This window comes from Gopherus evgoodei, chromosome 1 (genome assembly GCF_007399415.2).
Source record: "Gopherus evgoodei ecotype Sinaloan lineage chromosome 1, rGopEvg1_v1.p, whole genome shotgun sequence".
Lineage (NCBI taxonomy): Eukaryota > Metazoa > Chordata > Testudines > Testudinidae > Gopherus > Gopherus evgoodei.
In genome coordinates, this window is record NC_044322.1 from 148,562,020 (window position 1) to 148,578,842 (window position 16,823).

At 40.0% G+C, this 16,823-nt stretch overlaps 2 protein-coding genes across 8 annotated transcripts in view; one reads left to right on the forward strand and one right to left on the reverse strand.

Moving 5' to 3' along the window:
• C1HXorf21 (chromosome 1 CXorf21 homolog) overlaps positions 1 to 16,823 on the reverse strand; it is a 110,741-nt gene that overhangs the window by 54,310 nt on the left and 39,608 nt on the right. For all 4 annotated transcript variants that reach the window (XM_030575349.1, XM_030575341.1, XM_030575358.1 and 1 more), the window contains one exon: positions 1,077 to 1,174. The gene's annotated coding sequence lies outside the window, so the exon portion shown is untranslated. The remainder of the gene's footprint in view (positions 1 to 1,076; positions 1,175 to 16,823) is intronic.
• Positions 1 to 16,823, forward strand: part of GK (glycerol kinase) — a 49,406-nt gene that overhangs the window by 8,728 nt on the left and 23,855 nt on the right. For 3 of the 4 annotated variants that reach the window (XM_030575262.1, XM_030575282.1, XM_030575292.1), the window contains exons 2-11: positions 2,674 to 2,747; positions 3,556 to 3,662; positions 4,176 to 4,253; positions 5,261 to 5,340; positions 6,156 to 6,293; positions 6,872 to 6,981; positions 7,774 to 7,840; positions 8,975 to 8,992; positions 10,871 to 10,906; positions 11,898 to 11,965. In XM_030575262.1, the coding sequence (XP_030431122.1) occupies positions 2,674 to 2,747; positions 3,556 to 3,662; positions 4,176 to 4,253; positions 5,261 to 5,340; positions 6,156 to 6,293; positions 6,872 to 6,981; positions 7,774 to 7,840; positions 8,975 to 8,992; positions 10,871 to 10,906; positions 11,898 to 11,965 (776 nt within the window). The remainder of the gene's footprint in view (positions 1 to 2,673; positions 2,748 to 3,555; positions 3,663 to 4,175; positions 4,254 to 5,260; positions 5,341 to 6,155; positions 6,294 to 6,871; positions 6,982 to 7,773; positions 7,841 to 8,974; positions 8,993 to 10,870; positions 10,907 to 11,897; positions 11,966 to 16,823) is intronic. The other variant, XM_030575272.1, reaches the window with a different exon arrangement.

Here is a 16,823-nt window from a genome sequence, read left to right on the forward strand (position 1 = left end):
TGCCTGTATTGTGACCTAGGCCTTGGCTATACTCACACTTTACAGCGCTGCAACTGGGGTGTGAAAAAACACCCCCCTGAGCGCTGCAAGATACAGCGCTGTAAAGCGTCAGTGTAATCAGGGCAGCAGCGCTGGGAGCGCGGCTCCCAGCGCTGCACGCTACACCCGTAAGGGATGTGGTTTACATGCAGCGCTGGGAGAGCTCTCTCCCAGCGCTGCCGCTCTGACTACGCTCACACTTCAAAGCGCTGCCGTGGCAGCGCTCCCGCAGCGCTGCCAGGGCAGCGCTTTGAAATTCCAAATGTAGCTATACCCTTAAATTTGTTACCCCAGGTTCTAGGTCTGTCAGCCTGCCGCGTACTCACTTTAAAAGAGATGTGGTGTTATAATAGAATCTTTGTTCTGTTTTAACATTTATATAATGAACACTTAAGGTAAAATTGCATCAGACTGTAAACACTCTTCCTTTGAGTAACCAAAAATGGCAATTAATTAAAAGAAACCTTAGTTTCCAGTAACTAAAGTGACCTTTTCAGCCTCATTCTGTTAACTAGCTGACAAGAGTAAATAGCGTCATCTAACTTCTTAGTGCAAGGCAGAATTTATGTGAGCCTAGCCAACTAGAAAATAATTAAAAAAATTAAAATATTGCAGATATTCTAACTGGTACCTTGTGATATGTCTTGATTACTTAAAAGGAAAAATAAAGTAAAATACTGCACAGCTGCAAACTGTCACCTTTTGTCCCTTAAATTTGTTTCATCCTTTGTCAGGTGGCACTTCCTTTGTGTCTGTCAAGTGGCAGCCCTGCAAGCAACAGTTTATGGGAGAGGAGTTTTTAATCTGTCCCCTTTTTACCAAATATCCCATTTGTTTGACTCCAAACACCCTTTTCTACTTCTTTTTAGAGGCTGACGATTGTTTTTATGAGGGTTTTGTTTTCTTTTGGGGTGGCCTTTGTGCAGTTCCCAAACAGCATAAGACACAACTTAAACCAACAAAACTGGTTTAACTTAAAAACAAAACTTTTTCAGACTAACAAGGAGAATCACATTAAAAGAAAAGAAATGGCATACCTAACATATAGTTTGACTCTCCCTAGAGATGATAGGTAGATTCTGGAATCTGGTAAACTTTTTTTCACTGCAAGGAATATTCACCAAGTCCATAGTCTCTGTAAACAAAATGACAAATACAATAATAAAACACTGACCAGTTTGTTCTCATACTCTATTGTTACCTTCCACTTCTGAATAGAAAGATTTTGACTTACTCTTAGGGTATGTCTACACTACCCACCAGATCAGTGGGTAGCGCTTGATCTATTGGGGATTGGTTTATTGCACGTAGTATAGATGCGATAAATGGATCGCCCATCGCTCTCCCTTAAACTGCTGAGCTCCAGCTCTGTGAGAGGTGGAAGCAAAGTTGACGGGGGAGCTGCATCAATCGACCTCGCACCATGAGAACGCGAGGTAAGTCGAACTAAGTTGCATATCTTAGGTTGATCTCCCACCCCAGTATAGACCAGGCCTTAACCACATTAGTTTATACTGCTTCTCCATTCTTATTTATACCTTTAGGGACTAAACATTATAATGGAATTCAATGTGTGTGTAATCACATGTGCTAGGAATTGAATGAGCACATAAGTCTGTGTATTGCAAAATGACTGCATTGATGACAGCATCCTGCCGGGGGTAAATAGTTATGTGGGAAACAACACCAAGGCTGGCGAAATGGGGATGAGTGCACTTCCTTCCTAGTGCTTCAGCCTTTGTTGGCGTAGGAGTGAAAGCTTGTCTTGGCTTAAAATGTGCTGACATTACACTGTCTGAGTGACTTCACCCATTTGTGCCAACATCCTTCTTAGCCGAAAGAAAGACAGAAATATGCTGTCCTCCATTTGGGAGCATGTATGAGAGTATGAATGTTGCTAATGTGCCAAAAGATGTGTGTTTCTTAAAAAAAAAAAAAAAAAAAAAAAAGTCTGAGTCTTAGTGAAAGAAATGGTTTTGTTACTAAGCTTTTGACTTTTTTTTTTTTTTTTTAAATCTCATCTTTTTGCTCTTGATGTGCGCACACAAGCCCTTGTAATCGTTAATGGAAGTTAGGTAGGTGCACTGAGGAAGAGATTATTTATATTGTCATAGCACCTAGAAGTCCTGATGCAAGGCACTGTACAGACTTGTAGTATAGGCAGTCCCTTCCTGTCCCAAAGAGTTTAGTGTAGCTTAATTGCAAGACTGAACAGGCGGCTGAAACACAAGATGCGTAGATGGAGGGAGGAGGAAGGATGACATAATCATAGTATATTTTGTGTAATGCCACATAACTACCAGGCCAGGAGCAGGTGAACAACTGGCAATCATAGCAGGAATGAGTCTCTGAGCTTAATTTTATCTCTCTGGACAGTACAGAAATGAAATCACTTTACCACCTTCATGACTAGCTACTTGACTTGGAAGCATGGGTGGGGACAAAGAAAGCAGCTATCACATCTAACATTGCTTGGTGTAATTTTACACACAGGCCTAGGTTGCTCATTTAGGGTTGCCATGCGTCTGGTTTTCAACCAGAACACCTGGTCAAAAAGGGACCCTGTCTCCTCATATATGGTTTGTCTAATCCAGTAGGCAAAAATTTATTTAATCTGTATCCTTTTATCTGCAGGTTTTTAATGCGAAAACAGCAGAGCTCCTGAGTCACCATCAAGTAGAAATAAAACAGAAATTCCCTAAAGAAGGGTATGATCTCTGTATATCTTCTATTCTGTTTCTGTCTACCTTTCAACATGGCAAAAGCCTATTTAATAGGATCTATGTGTGCATAATTACAATTGAAGCCAGCGAGTAATCTGTTAAAAATATGGAATCGGTTGCTAATGTTTTAGAGTGGTAGGAAAGAATAATTTAACAGATCCTTTTTTTAAAACCAAAAAAATTTCCCTCCTTTGTATGGCCTAATGGAAATCTTATTACTTCCTAAAAATGTTTATGGAAGTTTAATCCTCACAATAGTCACTCACCCATTTTCTTCCACTGTCCAATCTTGCTTAAAATGGTGACACTACTCATTCTCTTGACTGACTTGCCTACATTTACATTCTCCAGCTTCACCTATGAAGTCTGCACAACTTATTCTCTATCTCTAAATTTGCTGTACACTGTTCACCTGGAGTTATCCCCAAACTCTTCCCTCTCTGTACTGAGGCAGTATACATGTATCTATAGAAGATAGGAAAAAGGCTCTTCTGATTTTGAAATATCCGCATCGCATTTTTTAGAGAAAGTGAGACTGACTATTCAAACTGTTAGGCTGCTTGATTAAACAAACACTTTCTATATGGTGCAGAATAACGTTGGTCATTCTGACATGGAATCAGAACAAGTTGACCTGAGGGAAAAACTAGTTGAGTTAATTTTTTGATACTCTTTAATAGTGTGAACATGTGACTCTATGGAATGCTCTTAGAATTCTTATGCAGCTCTCCATAAATGTAACATCTGCCTCATGTTAGCTTCTTTTTTGATTGCTGTCTAATATTTGTTAAAGATGGGTGGAACAAGATCCAAAGGAAATCTTGCAATCCGTTTATGAATGTGTGGAGAAAACATGTGAGAAATTGAACCAGCTAAACATAGACATCACCAACATAAAAGGTATTGCTGCAGTTTCTTATGTGTAACTAGCCGCTTTTCAGAATATGCTTTTGGGACTGAGGAAGATCAGAACATCCAGTAATGAAGTCAGTGATTAGAAAAGAAGCAGGATTTAGCCCCGTGTCAAAAAAAGCTCTGCATGTTGGGGAAATAAGGTATTGTTCACACTTACCAGCAGTGCATTGTTTTGTCAAATAGACCCAATAAAATTATCTGTCTGGGGGTTGCAAAAAGGTTAGACAGCTAATGGATAAAATACTGATCACATTACACTGAAGTGCCTGCTCTTACAAAACTTTAGTTTCTTTGTTCATGTTAGTTCGTGAACATCAAACAGAAGAATAAGAGATGTAGAGCAGGGTTCAATTTTTTTGGAAATGATAGAAAAGTGCTATACCAAGAAGGTAAAAAGCATAAGCCAAAAGGGTTTTATTTTCCTTTCACTTCCTTTTCTTCCCTGTCCTCTAAAAATCTCTAAAGTGTACTCTCCCCCTCGCCCCCTTTGTTTTCCAGCTGTTGGAGTCAGCAATCAGAGAGAGACAACTGTGGTTTGGGACAAGACAACTGGAGAACCTCTCTATAATGCTATTGGTACGTGTATCAGTGCCTACCTGGTGTCTATAGCTTCTTAAAGCTTATGTACTCTTCCTTTCAGTACAGCATTGCTGCAGTTGTACAAGCAGACTTTTAGAAATCCCATCTAAATTTTGTTAGAACCTGCTAATAATAGTGACAATTTTTAGTGGCCTTTCCCAAAAGCCATATGTTTGCAACCACTGATGCTGCAGTTACGCAGAAGAATATCCTAGTTAAATAAATAAAGATAAATAATAAAGATGAGCTAACACTTCACAATTTAGCTTAATAAATCTTTTAATAGGGCTTCAGTAAAATAGAATGTTCACAGTTTGTGTTTGTCAGAGGTCTGAAGTTCTACCTTCTTATTTTGTAGAATTGAAGGGTCCTGAGAACTTTGAGAAATCTGAACTTGGCATTGCTTTGAGAGAGTGGATTTAAGTTCTTTCTTCCAAGTAGCTTTTTGTGTTTAATGTTCAAGTGTGTGATGTTTAAGACTTTATCTTAGGTAAAGCTGAGCATCAGTACTTCTTTAACACTGTTTGCTGCTGTAGTTGAGTGTTCACACAGAAATAGTAAATAATCAACCTATTACTGTATGTACTTTAAGCTTTCTAGTTGAATGGCCTTGGTCTTCTGGTAAACTATTAAGTATTGTTACTCACTTATTTGACCTCTGTATTGTTCACGAATAGACTGAGAAGCACAAAATATATCCATGGTAGCCTATTTTTGTAGAAAGTCATATTGTTATGTTACAGGCCAGTTAGCCTTGCAAATAGAACGAGGTTACCTGTCCCTCCTATATTTTTACAATGATGCAGAAATATGCATATGAATATTTCTTTTCTGCCAATTTTTTCTTTACTAAAAATATTTTAGTGTCAGTTTTCTGACTTTAAGGACTTCAGCAATTTTTAGCAGAAGCTATACAATTCCACTGTCCTTTGGCTCTGACAAATAGCAAATGGTGGTTGAATTATTATAAATGTGTTGTGTGTGTGCTCTATTTTGGTTTGTAGTGTGGCTTGACCTGAGAACCCAGCCAACAGTTGAGAGGCTTCTTAAAATAATTCCAGGGCAAAATAAATCCTTTTTTAAGGTAAGGGATTTTTTTAGAATATCCAGTTAGTAATGCTTTAAATTAAGATGTTCAAATAGTCTGTGTGTTTTAATTATTTTCTGTTTAAAGTCTTGGGCATTATGTACCAGATGCCTGTTTTAAACCCACTAAACTGGGAGTTAAGGCTTCCGCTAGAACTAGGAGTTAATATTGTCTTTAGCCCACTTTCCCATCCCATATTTTTCATACTAAAAATTAATTATTAGAGTAGCTTTTAATTTATAGCACTAATTTAATATGGCTAATTTGAGAGTTGAGAAGCTGTTTCACTAGAGTCCATCTTCCTTTCACATTCAGCTTTTAACCTGGTGACTGTATACTGGCCAAACGATGTCCTGCTTCTTTGTTCTATAGCCACATTTGATTGTAGTGGGTTAGTGAACCAGCATATCAACTTGCTTTGCTGTCAAGCTACAAATGTAACTGAAGGTTCATCCTTTCAGTGTCAGGTTGCTCATTGCAACATCAATGTTTGCTATCTTATCCCAGGCAGCTATCATAAACAAGATAGGATGTCTGTATGTGCCTTTATCTTTTTGCCACGTGAGAGGTCTTTGAACTGTAAACTGATCAGTTGTTGTGATCTTTGTTCATAGGCATGTTGGTCTTTGGGTTTTGGTGTGAGAGGGTTTTACAGTATTGGGAATGCTTGGTCATATTTAAAAAAAGAAGAAAAATGAGGTTTAAATAAAGAATCTTGAGTTTCCTTTCTCTTTCCCTAACTTCATAGACCAGTACAATAGTTACTGGAGTGAATTAACTCATGGCATGTCCTAAATTACTCATTCTTGCAGACCAAGACTGGCCTTCCACTTAGCACATATTTCAGTGCAGTGAAACTTCGGTGGCTCCTAGATAACGTGGAAGAGATCAGGCAAGCTGTTCGTGATGGGCGAGCTATGTTTGGTACCATTGATTCATGGCTTATATGGGTATGTGTATGGGGGTTCTTTTCTTAAAAAAATTTTTTTGTACAGCAGATTTTCATTGCCCATCTTTATACCAACTATTGATGATAAAAGCATTCTCTGGAGGTCACATAACCAGAACTATGCTTTTGTGGAACTTTCTTGGTACTTGTGTGGCTACAAGCAAAATTTTAAAAAAGAAATCTTAAAAAATATATATATATATCACATGCCTTAGATCATATGGGTGGAGGAGAAATTAAAACTTACATAAAATTTAGATCGGTAACCTTTTTTCTAATCTCTGTTTTGTGTATATGCATTATATATTCTGTCCATTATGGATATTCTTGTCTAGCTCTTCATTCGCGTATTGCAAAGATATCAAAGTTCCAACTTATCGCAAGGGTGCAAAAATACTATTTCTGTTTCTCAAAGTACTTTATTGATTTCATTCTTACTAACTATAAAACTGACTATTAAACTGTGGCTTTTCAAACGTCCACCTGTTACTGGAGGGCTAGTAACTGGATTATTTTGTTTGAACTGTTGACTAATTTATTTATTTTATTTTTACTAGCATTCTTGGTTGCTTTTTCCAGAGTTTGACAGGTGGGAAGAATGGAGGTGTTCATTGTACAGATGTCACCAATGCCAGTAGAACAATGTTGTTCAACATTCATTCCTTGGAGTGGGATTCTGAACTCTGCCAGTAAATTTACTTTTTCATTTAAATCTATTGAAATAGCTGTATAAATCAATTATATGAAAAGACAGACACTAATTGTGCTTTTCAGAATAAGAATCTTCCATCAATGCTTGTCTGGTCACATTTGTGACTAAGAGTGATTAGTTGGATTTAGTATGAATATAACAATTAGGCTTTATTCTCTCTAAATAGGGTGACCAGATATCTCATTTTTAAAGGGACAGTCCCATTTTTTGGGACTTATTCTTATATAGGTGCTATTACCTGTCCCCTTTTTTCACAGTTGTTATCTGGTAACCCTGTCTCTAAATATCTGCATAACTTTTGTTTGGATTAATGAAGAGGCCAAATCTTAGGGTTTTTCTATATTGAAAACCTGGTACACAGAAGTGATTGAAATATTAATAGTTTGCCTTTAATTTCTGAGTTATCCGACTACTCCTTCAGCATATTATACAAGTATAGTACAAAATGATAGTCTCATTACTTTAAATTTAAACTTAAAAAATTGTTTGATACCCCAGCATGTATTCACTTTATTTTATTTCAAAATAAGAATGATTTTCCAGCTGTAAAAATGGAGTTGGATCTGTCTATTAAAAAGTTCAGCAAAGCAAATATTGCTTCATAACTCAGACATTCCAATTCTTTCCCACATCTTTCTAGGAAAGACATTAGGTCATGATCTAAGATATGGGTATCAAAGTTCCCTTTACATTATGTTTAATTTGTCTCAAAGTAGAAAATGTAAAACAATTTCCCTAGCATAACTAAATACAAAATATTTTTTTCCAGTTTTTTTGATGTTCCCATGGAAATACTTCCAAAAGTGCGGAGTTCCTCTGAGATATATGGTTTGATGGTATGTTTTCTTCTTCTTAAACTTACTCTCAAAGATATAGCTATTGGCGCTGGGGCAGTGGATTGAATGACTTTACGCTGATAAAAAGCAAGCTAATAGCTCTCTAGTTTTCTAGAACAATGTGCGTTGCTTTATCAAATGGTATGAATCTGATGTCAGCATCCGTTAGCCTTTTAATAGTATGTCAAATTAAGATAATTGCAGATAACAGCACTCTTGATGAGTGTCAAACTAGTAAAACTCAGTTGGAAGTTTTTGAGACTAGTGAATATCTGATTCTTGTGAACTGCTTATTGAATTTTGATAAGTAGCTGGTGAATTAATCTATAAGCAGCAGATTAAAAGTAATAAGATAACTTCAAATAGTGCCTTTCCTGGGGCCACCATCCCGTGCTCCCAGAACAGCCAAAACTCACATGGGCAGCTTCTATGTGAGTCTCTTATCGTGGCAGAAATGCTTGGTTAGTCCCGTTCAGTGTTTTATCTCCGTGGGATAGAGTAAAGGATTTGGTGGGGTTCTGTGGGAGTTGGAAGAAATGCAGGTTCCATCTTGGATTGCCTCCTTTTGAGAAGTAAATTCTAGCTGATTGTGTGTAAAGTTTGTTACAAAAACATGTTGGAGCATTGCTGATGTGTTTGTAATCAAACGGTTCTTTTAGAGCACCTGCAGAGACTTTCCCCAGGCTGAACTGTGGTCATTCAGTTGAAAAAAGGTGGTGCACAATTGCAGAACTTAGTAACAGAACTTCATGCCTGGATAAAGGCTGCAGGACAGGATCCTGTTTACCTACTGGGAACTTATTTTGCTTTCAAGGGTGTCCTTTTATCTTAACTCCAGAAAAAGATTCTGGATTGCTCTTAATTTAACAAACTGAAAAAGAAAAAGAAACGACTTGTAGCTTTTTATTTATTTTTTTTTAAAGGTTCTAAATGCGAATGCTACTAGGAATCTTAGTTGATGTCTACTAATCTTGAAGGGGTTAGATCAGAGTGAATTTTTTTCTGACTTGAACCAATGCAGCAATTGGAAGAAGAAGAAGAGAAGAGCTGTTCATGGGAAATAAGACAGGATAGCTGATTATGATCTTTTTTTATCTTTCTCCTTCCTACCTATTATTTTCTTGCTGACTGTAGAAAATGTGCCCTAGTCTGGTGAGTAGAGACATTCATTAGGCTGTCCACAAGTTATGTCTCATCCATTCCGTTCAGATACAGTGCATTTCCATTTACTTAGAAGCTTCAACATAACACTTGTAACAGATCCAACTGGCATCTCCAGATTGAAACAGTGCGGTTAAGTGACCAGTGTTACTAGTATGTTTGAATAAAGTTTGACAATTTCATATTTATAAAGAGAAACAGGTCTGTCTATCTTTGTGAGAGCGTGTTATTTCAGTGTAATAGAATTAAGGTTTGTAATGTTTGTTTAAATAAATTTAATATTAAACTATCAAAAAGCCCAGTCAGTTAAAATGGGAGTTGTGGAAACTATTGAGATTTCCTAATTGGAAATGCACTGTCATGTCTTATGCATGGCTTCAATGAAAATGTATAATCACAGCTCAAGAAAGAATCTACTAGTTACTTAAAATATGCTTTTGTTAAGACTGATTCCTGGCGATGCCTGTGGTCATTTATAGGAATACAGCTTAAGAATCTTTCTAGCACATGGTTGTTTTTTGAAGTACTGCTTACATTGAAAACACTATGTGGTCTTAAAATAAGATCTCTGTTATTGTTTACTTGTTAAATCACCTTATCACAATTACTTGTAATAAGAAAGTATCTGTTCATAGTATCTCATTGAACCTTATTGTTATAGGCCACATGCATGCATACCTCAAGTGACGGTCTGTTTTTTATTTTAACAAGATTGCTTTTTATTTTAACTGTGTATGGAAAACTAATGACTAAAACTGGTTTCTGGAGTCCTCTATCTTAGGCTGTGGAGTAAATGCATGAATCTTGCTATTTATTATTTTGATTTTAGGCCCTGATTTGACAGATTAAGCAAAGGTGCTGTGCACACAAGAATTCAAACCAAACTGCTGTAGCGATCCAAATTCCTCCTGTAAACACTAGGACCTGCTCTATCCCTTAACTGGAAGGCATCAGTCTGCCTCAGTACTTCTCTCTTCTGTTCTGCAGAGAGGAGAAAGCCACTTATGCCACCTCCCCTCATAGGGAATGTTGCTTTGGGAGGTGGATTACCTACGTTGATGGCAAAATGCCTTCTGTTGATGTAGAAAATATCTATGCAACAATGGTACAGTTGCTGCTGTAATGCCTGTAGTATAGACGCTCCCTGAGAAGGCTATTTTCTGGTGATAATAGCCAGTGGGAATTATCTGCTTTCACTGTGTTAGATGTAGCTGATTGACTGGTGGAGGAATAAGTTGGAATAGCTTTCAAGAGATGTCATTATGATATAAAGTGAAGTCAGTGGGAGCTGGATCAAGTAATTTAGCTCTCAGTGACACTTTATGGGTTCCTGAGAGTGGAAAGATCTTTATTTCAAAATCAGCAAGCAGACTGTTGATCTATAAATGCCATTTTTATCCATGACAGTTGTTACACCATATGGCATTGATAGTAAAATGAAAAAGCGTGAAAACACAAACAAGCAGAAAGAGTTTACAATATTTTTGTGGAGCGCCTCTGAGTGAAAGGAAAAGCGTTGCAAGCTGGCTTCTTCAACATAATATCTAGCTTATGCCAAAGGGCAAATTTTCAGTATTGTTGAAACTCTTTAGTCAAGGCACAGTTTTCCTTTAAATGCAAACTTTTCTTTTATTTTTTTTTTAAATCTTTAAAAAGCAGCCTTTTGAAATGGCAGTGACACACCTTGCTTTTAAGTTACTACCCATTCTAGTACGAGGGCTCTTTGCTGGAGCTGTTTCTGTCCCCACCTGAAGCATGCATATCTCCATTGAAAACTGAGGACTGTCTTTCCTTTATTGCTTAAATGTTACAATAATTGATAAGCAAGCAGTGTGAAATAACTGGTTTGTCTTTCTGTACTTTTCTCAGAAATCCGGAGCCCTGACAGGTGTGCCAATTTCTGGGGTGAGTTCTTCTCCAATTTGAATTTGGCATGAGGACTTGGCTCTGCTTGGAGAGACCCTTACTGGATATAATTTAAAAAATAAACTGATTATTTTTGAAAACTGACTTATATTTGCAGCAAAATGCAATCATTTTAAACACGTACAGTATACTTGCTAACTTACATTAATAATGAAGACCATTGTGAATTAATGAATTGAGGCTGATCATGCAAACAAGTACAATAGAACCTCAGGGTTACGAACACCGGAAGTATGAACTGACCGGTCAACCACAGACCTCATTTGGAACTAGAAGTACATGATCGGGCAGCAGCAGAGACCAAAAAAGAAGCAAATACAATACAGTACTGTGTTTAACATAAACTACTAAAAAAATTAAGGGAAAGCAGCATTTTTCTTGTGCATAGTAAAGTTTCAAAACTGTATTAAGTCAATGTTCAGTTGTAAACTTTTGAAATAACTTCCATAACATTTTGTTCAGAGGTCCAACATTTCAGAGTTACGCAAAACCTCCATTCCCCTGAGGTGTTCGTAACTCTGAGGTTCTACTGTATTAGCAATTTAACTCTCTCAAATAGTGCCATGGAAATCTAGGACACTTCACAGTAAGTAAACATCATAAATGGATAACTCATCAGAAAATGAAAGATCGTCATATGGCTACCAGATCTACATGCACAAATCTTGAAGTGAGCGTAGAATTTGGTGACTAATGTCAAACACATGCAGATATTGCACTTGATCATACTTTACTAAATGAATTGTTACCATAGCTAGTGGTACTAATTAGCACTTTTTGTTTGCGGTTTCAGTAGAGGGGAGAAGGAATGAATATTCATGAAGACTGCACTTGTGTTCACTACATTCTAATTTACAGTGTACACGACCCAAATTGGGATTATAGGCCTAGAAGTAATTGATTTAAGGTTATTGTTGTTAGACAGTGATTCAGATGCACTTCTTTACTAAGAACATGTCTGTCCTTTCAGTGCCTGGGTGACCAATCTGCTGCTCTAGTTGGACAAATGTGTTTCAAGGATGGACAAGCAAAAAACACGTAAGTTAGCACAACAATATTGAAAGCAAATACTAGATCATCTTTGTCCTCCATTGTAAATGCAGTGGGGATGGGGGAAAACTGGATAAGGTTACAAAGGCTAAACACTAGCAGTTTGAACACAGGTGTCTGCAATTCCTTCTCCTTCTTGCTCCTTTTCCTTTTTAAAAAGATATATTAACAGAATTATTTTTTTTTATCATTTAAGATTGCCTGGCAATAGCTCATGCCCTTCCTGAATATCTACTTCAGCAAAACTCATACTTGTGAAAATCAGGAAATATTTAGTTAAAGTACGTGCCCGTTCAACCTTAACTCTGCCTGCTTTGAGTGATGCCACAGTAAGCCCATGTATTTGCACTCTGCTTTTGCCCTGTACTGAACAGGAGCTACCTATGCCTGCTCTACACTCACACACTTAGCCTACTCCACAGAAAGACCACCACACCTACTAAGCTCCTTCATTCCTATGGACACAATGCCATCAAATACTGGCCTTCACTTACCAGACTCTCTGACTACTCTTATCTCCCACCTAACTGCTGACGGTTCCCCTGGCAAAACCACCCCATGCTCTGCTAGTGACATCGCCTACACAACGCAGTGCTGAAATGAGGCATACTGGATATCCCAAGTTACGTGTTGTGATGCTTCCCAGGATTATGAAGCACCTCTTTACTACCTGCTCTTAGCATGAGGAATCCTTGTGTGTGCCTGCTGTGGGTCAGCTCCCTCCCTTCACTGGCTACAGGCAACACAAGCACTCTCCTCTCAGCGCACACAGGCTCCACTATCGCTCTGTAGGTTAGCAATAGGCACATTCCAATCTCCAAGCATCTCTCTGGATTGTCCACTGGACACTCGCAGTATTCACAGCTTCCAAAAAACAGTACATCCTAGCATACCAGATACACCTCGGATCACCGCTCACTTAACACCCGGCACTTGGATAAGTCCATAGTGAAAACAAGTAAAAGTTTATTTAATGGAGTTAGAGATTTAAGTGGTAGCAAGTAGAAATATTGGAAACAAATAGTTGCATATAAAATAAAAGAGCACGCATTCTAGAACCTACGCTGACTTAGCTAGTTACTGTCATGACTTATAGTGAAAAGCTCTCACAAAATCCTTCCAGCATTTTACAGCCAACCTTGGCTGTGATTGTCATTCATGAGACAAGCATGCTGTTAGCTTGCCTGTCAGTGCAAACATCCAGGGTGTGTCCCTGTACCTTGGGTTATTACCCACCCTACCCCTGAAAAAAACCTGTTGTCCTTACTCAGAAACAGGATGTCCCTCCTGCAGGTTATGTTTTCCTTTGTGTCCTTTTCTTGTCAATTGCTAATCAAGAGATTGTGAATTCAGCTCAAATTGTAGCTAGACCTCCATTGTGAAACACACCTCACAATTATGCACATGGCCAACCAGAAAGAGAGAAATGTCTCTTCCCTTCTACCTAACAGGAGCATGTTTATCCCCTTCTGGGGTCATGCCTTAGCTCTCATACCTTAATAACATGATTTTCAATACAGGTACATAATTCTCTCAACATTATATGTACTGTGACAGATCCAAACCAGTGGGGTCCAGGAGTCTGGTAGAGGGCAAATATACTGGTCACTGGATAAGTAGTTTTCTGTTCCCTGAGTGACCAGAGCAGGAACTGCACTAGAGTAATCAGGAAACTGCTAGAACCAGTTAAGGCAGACAGGCTGATTAGAACACCTGCAGCCACTCAAGGCAGGCTAATCAGGGCACCTGGGTTTAAGAAGGAGCTCACTCCAGTCAGGCAAGGGGGAGCCAGAAGAGAAGAAGTGCGTGTGGGGAGCTGGGAGCAAGAGGCACGAGGAGCTGAGAGTAAGGCCATGTCCAGACTACCCGCCGTATCGGCGGGTTAAAATCGATTGCTCGGGGATCGATATATCGCGTCTAATCTAGATGCGATATATCGATCCCTGAGCGCGCTTATATCGATTCTGGAACTCCATCAACCCCAACGGAGTTCCTGAATCGACAGGGAGAGCCGCGAACATCAATCCCGCGCGGTGTGGACGGGTGAGTAATCCGAGCTTAGATATTCGACTTCAGCTACGTTATTCATGTAGCTGAAGTTGCGTATCTAAGATCGATTTCCCCCCCGTAGTGTGGACCAGCTGTAAGAGGGTGTGCTGCTGGAGGATTAAGGAGTACGAGCATTATCAGACACCAGGAGGAAGGTCCTGTGGTGAGGATAAAGATGGTATTTGGAGGAGGCCATGGGGAAGTAGCTCAGGGAGTTGTAGCTGTCATGCAGCTGTTACAGGAGGCACTATAGACAGCTGCAATCCACAGGGCCCTGGGTTGGAACCCGGAGTAGAGAGCGGGCCCGGGTTCCCCCTAAACCTCCCAACTCCTCATCAGACACAGGAGAAGTTTCCCCAGACTAGGGGGAAGATCACCGAGGTGAGCAAATCTGCCAGATAAGCGCAGGACCCACCAAGGTAGAGGAGGAACTTTGTCACAACACACACACATTTTTGCACTGATTATGCTAACCAGTTGGTTACTGGTTCTTGGTAAATGTCAGATGCCACTGGTGTGGTGCTCTGCTTTGTTCAGTGTTGATAACAGTCAGCTGCGTGCATGTGTTCCTTTGTGCTGCCCGGCTCTGCAGATCGCTGGCACAGCAGACTCTGAGAGAACCCCTAATATCACAGACTCCGATAAGGTACAAAGGCACCCGGCCAAGTTTATTATCAAATGAAGCACAGTAGTAGTTCCTCACAGACTCTACAGGACATACTACAAATATGTGCTCCCTGACAATGGACCAGCTCAGTCAGTTGCGGGACTCTCCACCGCCCCCTAGGCCATACAAAGACGTCCACTGAGGTGTACATTCTTATACCCAGGTACAAACAGGTTACACATCATTGAACGCACTGAGGTACAGCCCCTCCATGCATTAGGATGCTCCCTTTCTCTTGGTACAAGTTGGTTTGAACAAACAAATCTATCCATCGTATTGTCCTTTTGACCATCTTTAGGCTGGGTCTGCCTGTTCCTTGTTATCTTTGTGGGACATCCTGGCACACGTTCTTTTAGCAGCCTTCCTCTTGCCAACTTCTGTGAGCAGAGGCTGTGAGCCAGAGGCAGGCCAACTTTGCTTTATGTTAGCAACGTCTTGACCATTACTTCAGTTCAGCCTCTGATACCAAGGGTGTATGTCTCAGGGCCTCATTTTACTACAGTAGATACCTCGCATGCCACTTTCTGGTAAATATAATGGTGCATATATCTAATGTATAGGATCCCAATATGTACCCCCTCTGCCAGTTGACCAGAACTTCTTGCTACCCCATGTGTCCCTTTTTCTTTGGTCTCTCTCACACAGGGATCAGAGAAGGGGCTGACGCGCACGCGCACACACGCACGCCAAAATCCTTGATCATCTCCTATTGCAATCACATCTCTTTAAAGGTACTCCAGCTTATTTCTCAACCAGCTACAGCTAACACAGTGAATGCAGATAATTCCCAGTGGCTCTTGACCACTCCACGGGGACAGAGTTAAAGTTGCATGGACATTTACCTTAACTCACTATTTCCTGTTTTCCACAAGTTTTGAGTTCTGCTGACTTAAACACTTTGAAGGAGCACAAGCTATGTTTGGGCAACCTTCACTCTAGATTAATGAAGCTTTTTAATGTTTGTTTTCCTATGGTTAGGTTTGGTTTGGTTTTTTTTAAGAAAAATGTTGATAGGATTTAGTGGTCATGTAGGCATTTGTAATTATCACATAGATGTTCAGTTCAGATGCTTCTGTGGACAGGTAATAAGTGTTAGCACTTACAAATGCTTTACGTCAGATCTCAAGGAAGCAAAGTTATTTTTCTCCTTGTATAGATGGGGAAACCGAGGCACAGGGTGACATGACTTGGCCACAGTCACCCAGCATGCCAGTGACAGAGCCAAGAATAGTCTAAGTCCTAGCCATAGGGGGTCTACACAGTCAGCTGCATCATAGGAGGCTCAGTGGTGTGAAGTGGCCTTTTCCTTAGATGTTCTTAGCTGAATGAGAACAAGGCATGGAGATGAATGTGGCCTACAGCAATACAGCTCGGAGACATGTGAACTCATAGGAGGGGGTGTTACCATCCCCCTCCACAGTGCAAGGGAGCCTATGATATGCACATATCCTCACCCTAGTCTCAGCATTGTTGTCTTGATGCATTCTTCAGGCATGCTTGTTCTAAGCTTACTCCACCCAGAGAGGCAGGGCTTCACCACATCCTATCTCTCACCGGTGGGTGGGGAGAATAGAGAGAGATTTCTAGAGAGATAAGCCTCCCACATATCCCGACTCTCATGTGGTTGGGGGCAGGCAGAGGGGCTCAGATGCCCTCAGGAGGACTAGCCCACTAGCTCTCTGCTCACACAGGGATGTGGAAAGGGTCAGATTCCAGTAGTTGGGCAGATGCCCCTACATCTGCCAACTCACAAAGGGGATCAGGCAGAGGAGCTCAGATGCCTCCTCAAAATAGCCTCCTCAAAATAGCAGTATATCTATGGACAGCCACTTGGGCCGGCTGCTCTGAGTACAGTCCCACCCGACACTCCTGGGAACATAATTGGGCAACCTTCCCCACCCACTGCCCGTGCTGCAGAGCACACATTGTTATTGCTCGATGCTAGCTTGAGGACAGCTAGCATGGGTACATCTGTGTGAGCTGGGAGTCATCTCCCAGCCTAAATGTAGACATACCCATAGAGTCAAGCTTTAAACAAAAAGCTGGGCTAGTCCTTACTGTGGTGGACCTGGTCTATTGTACTGACGTATGGTAGGTAGGTTAGTCATCTTGGTTCTGGCTCAGTTTAAA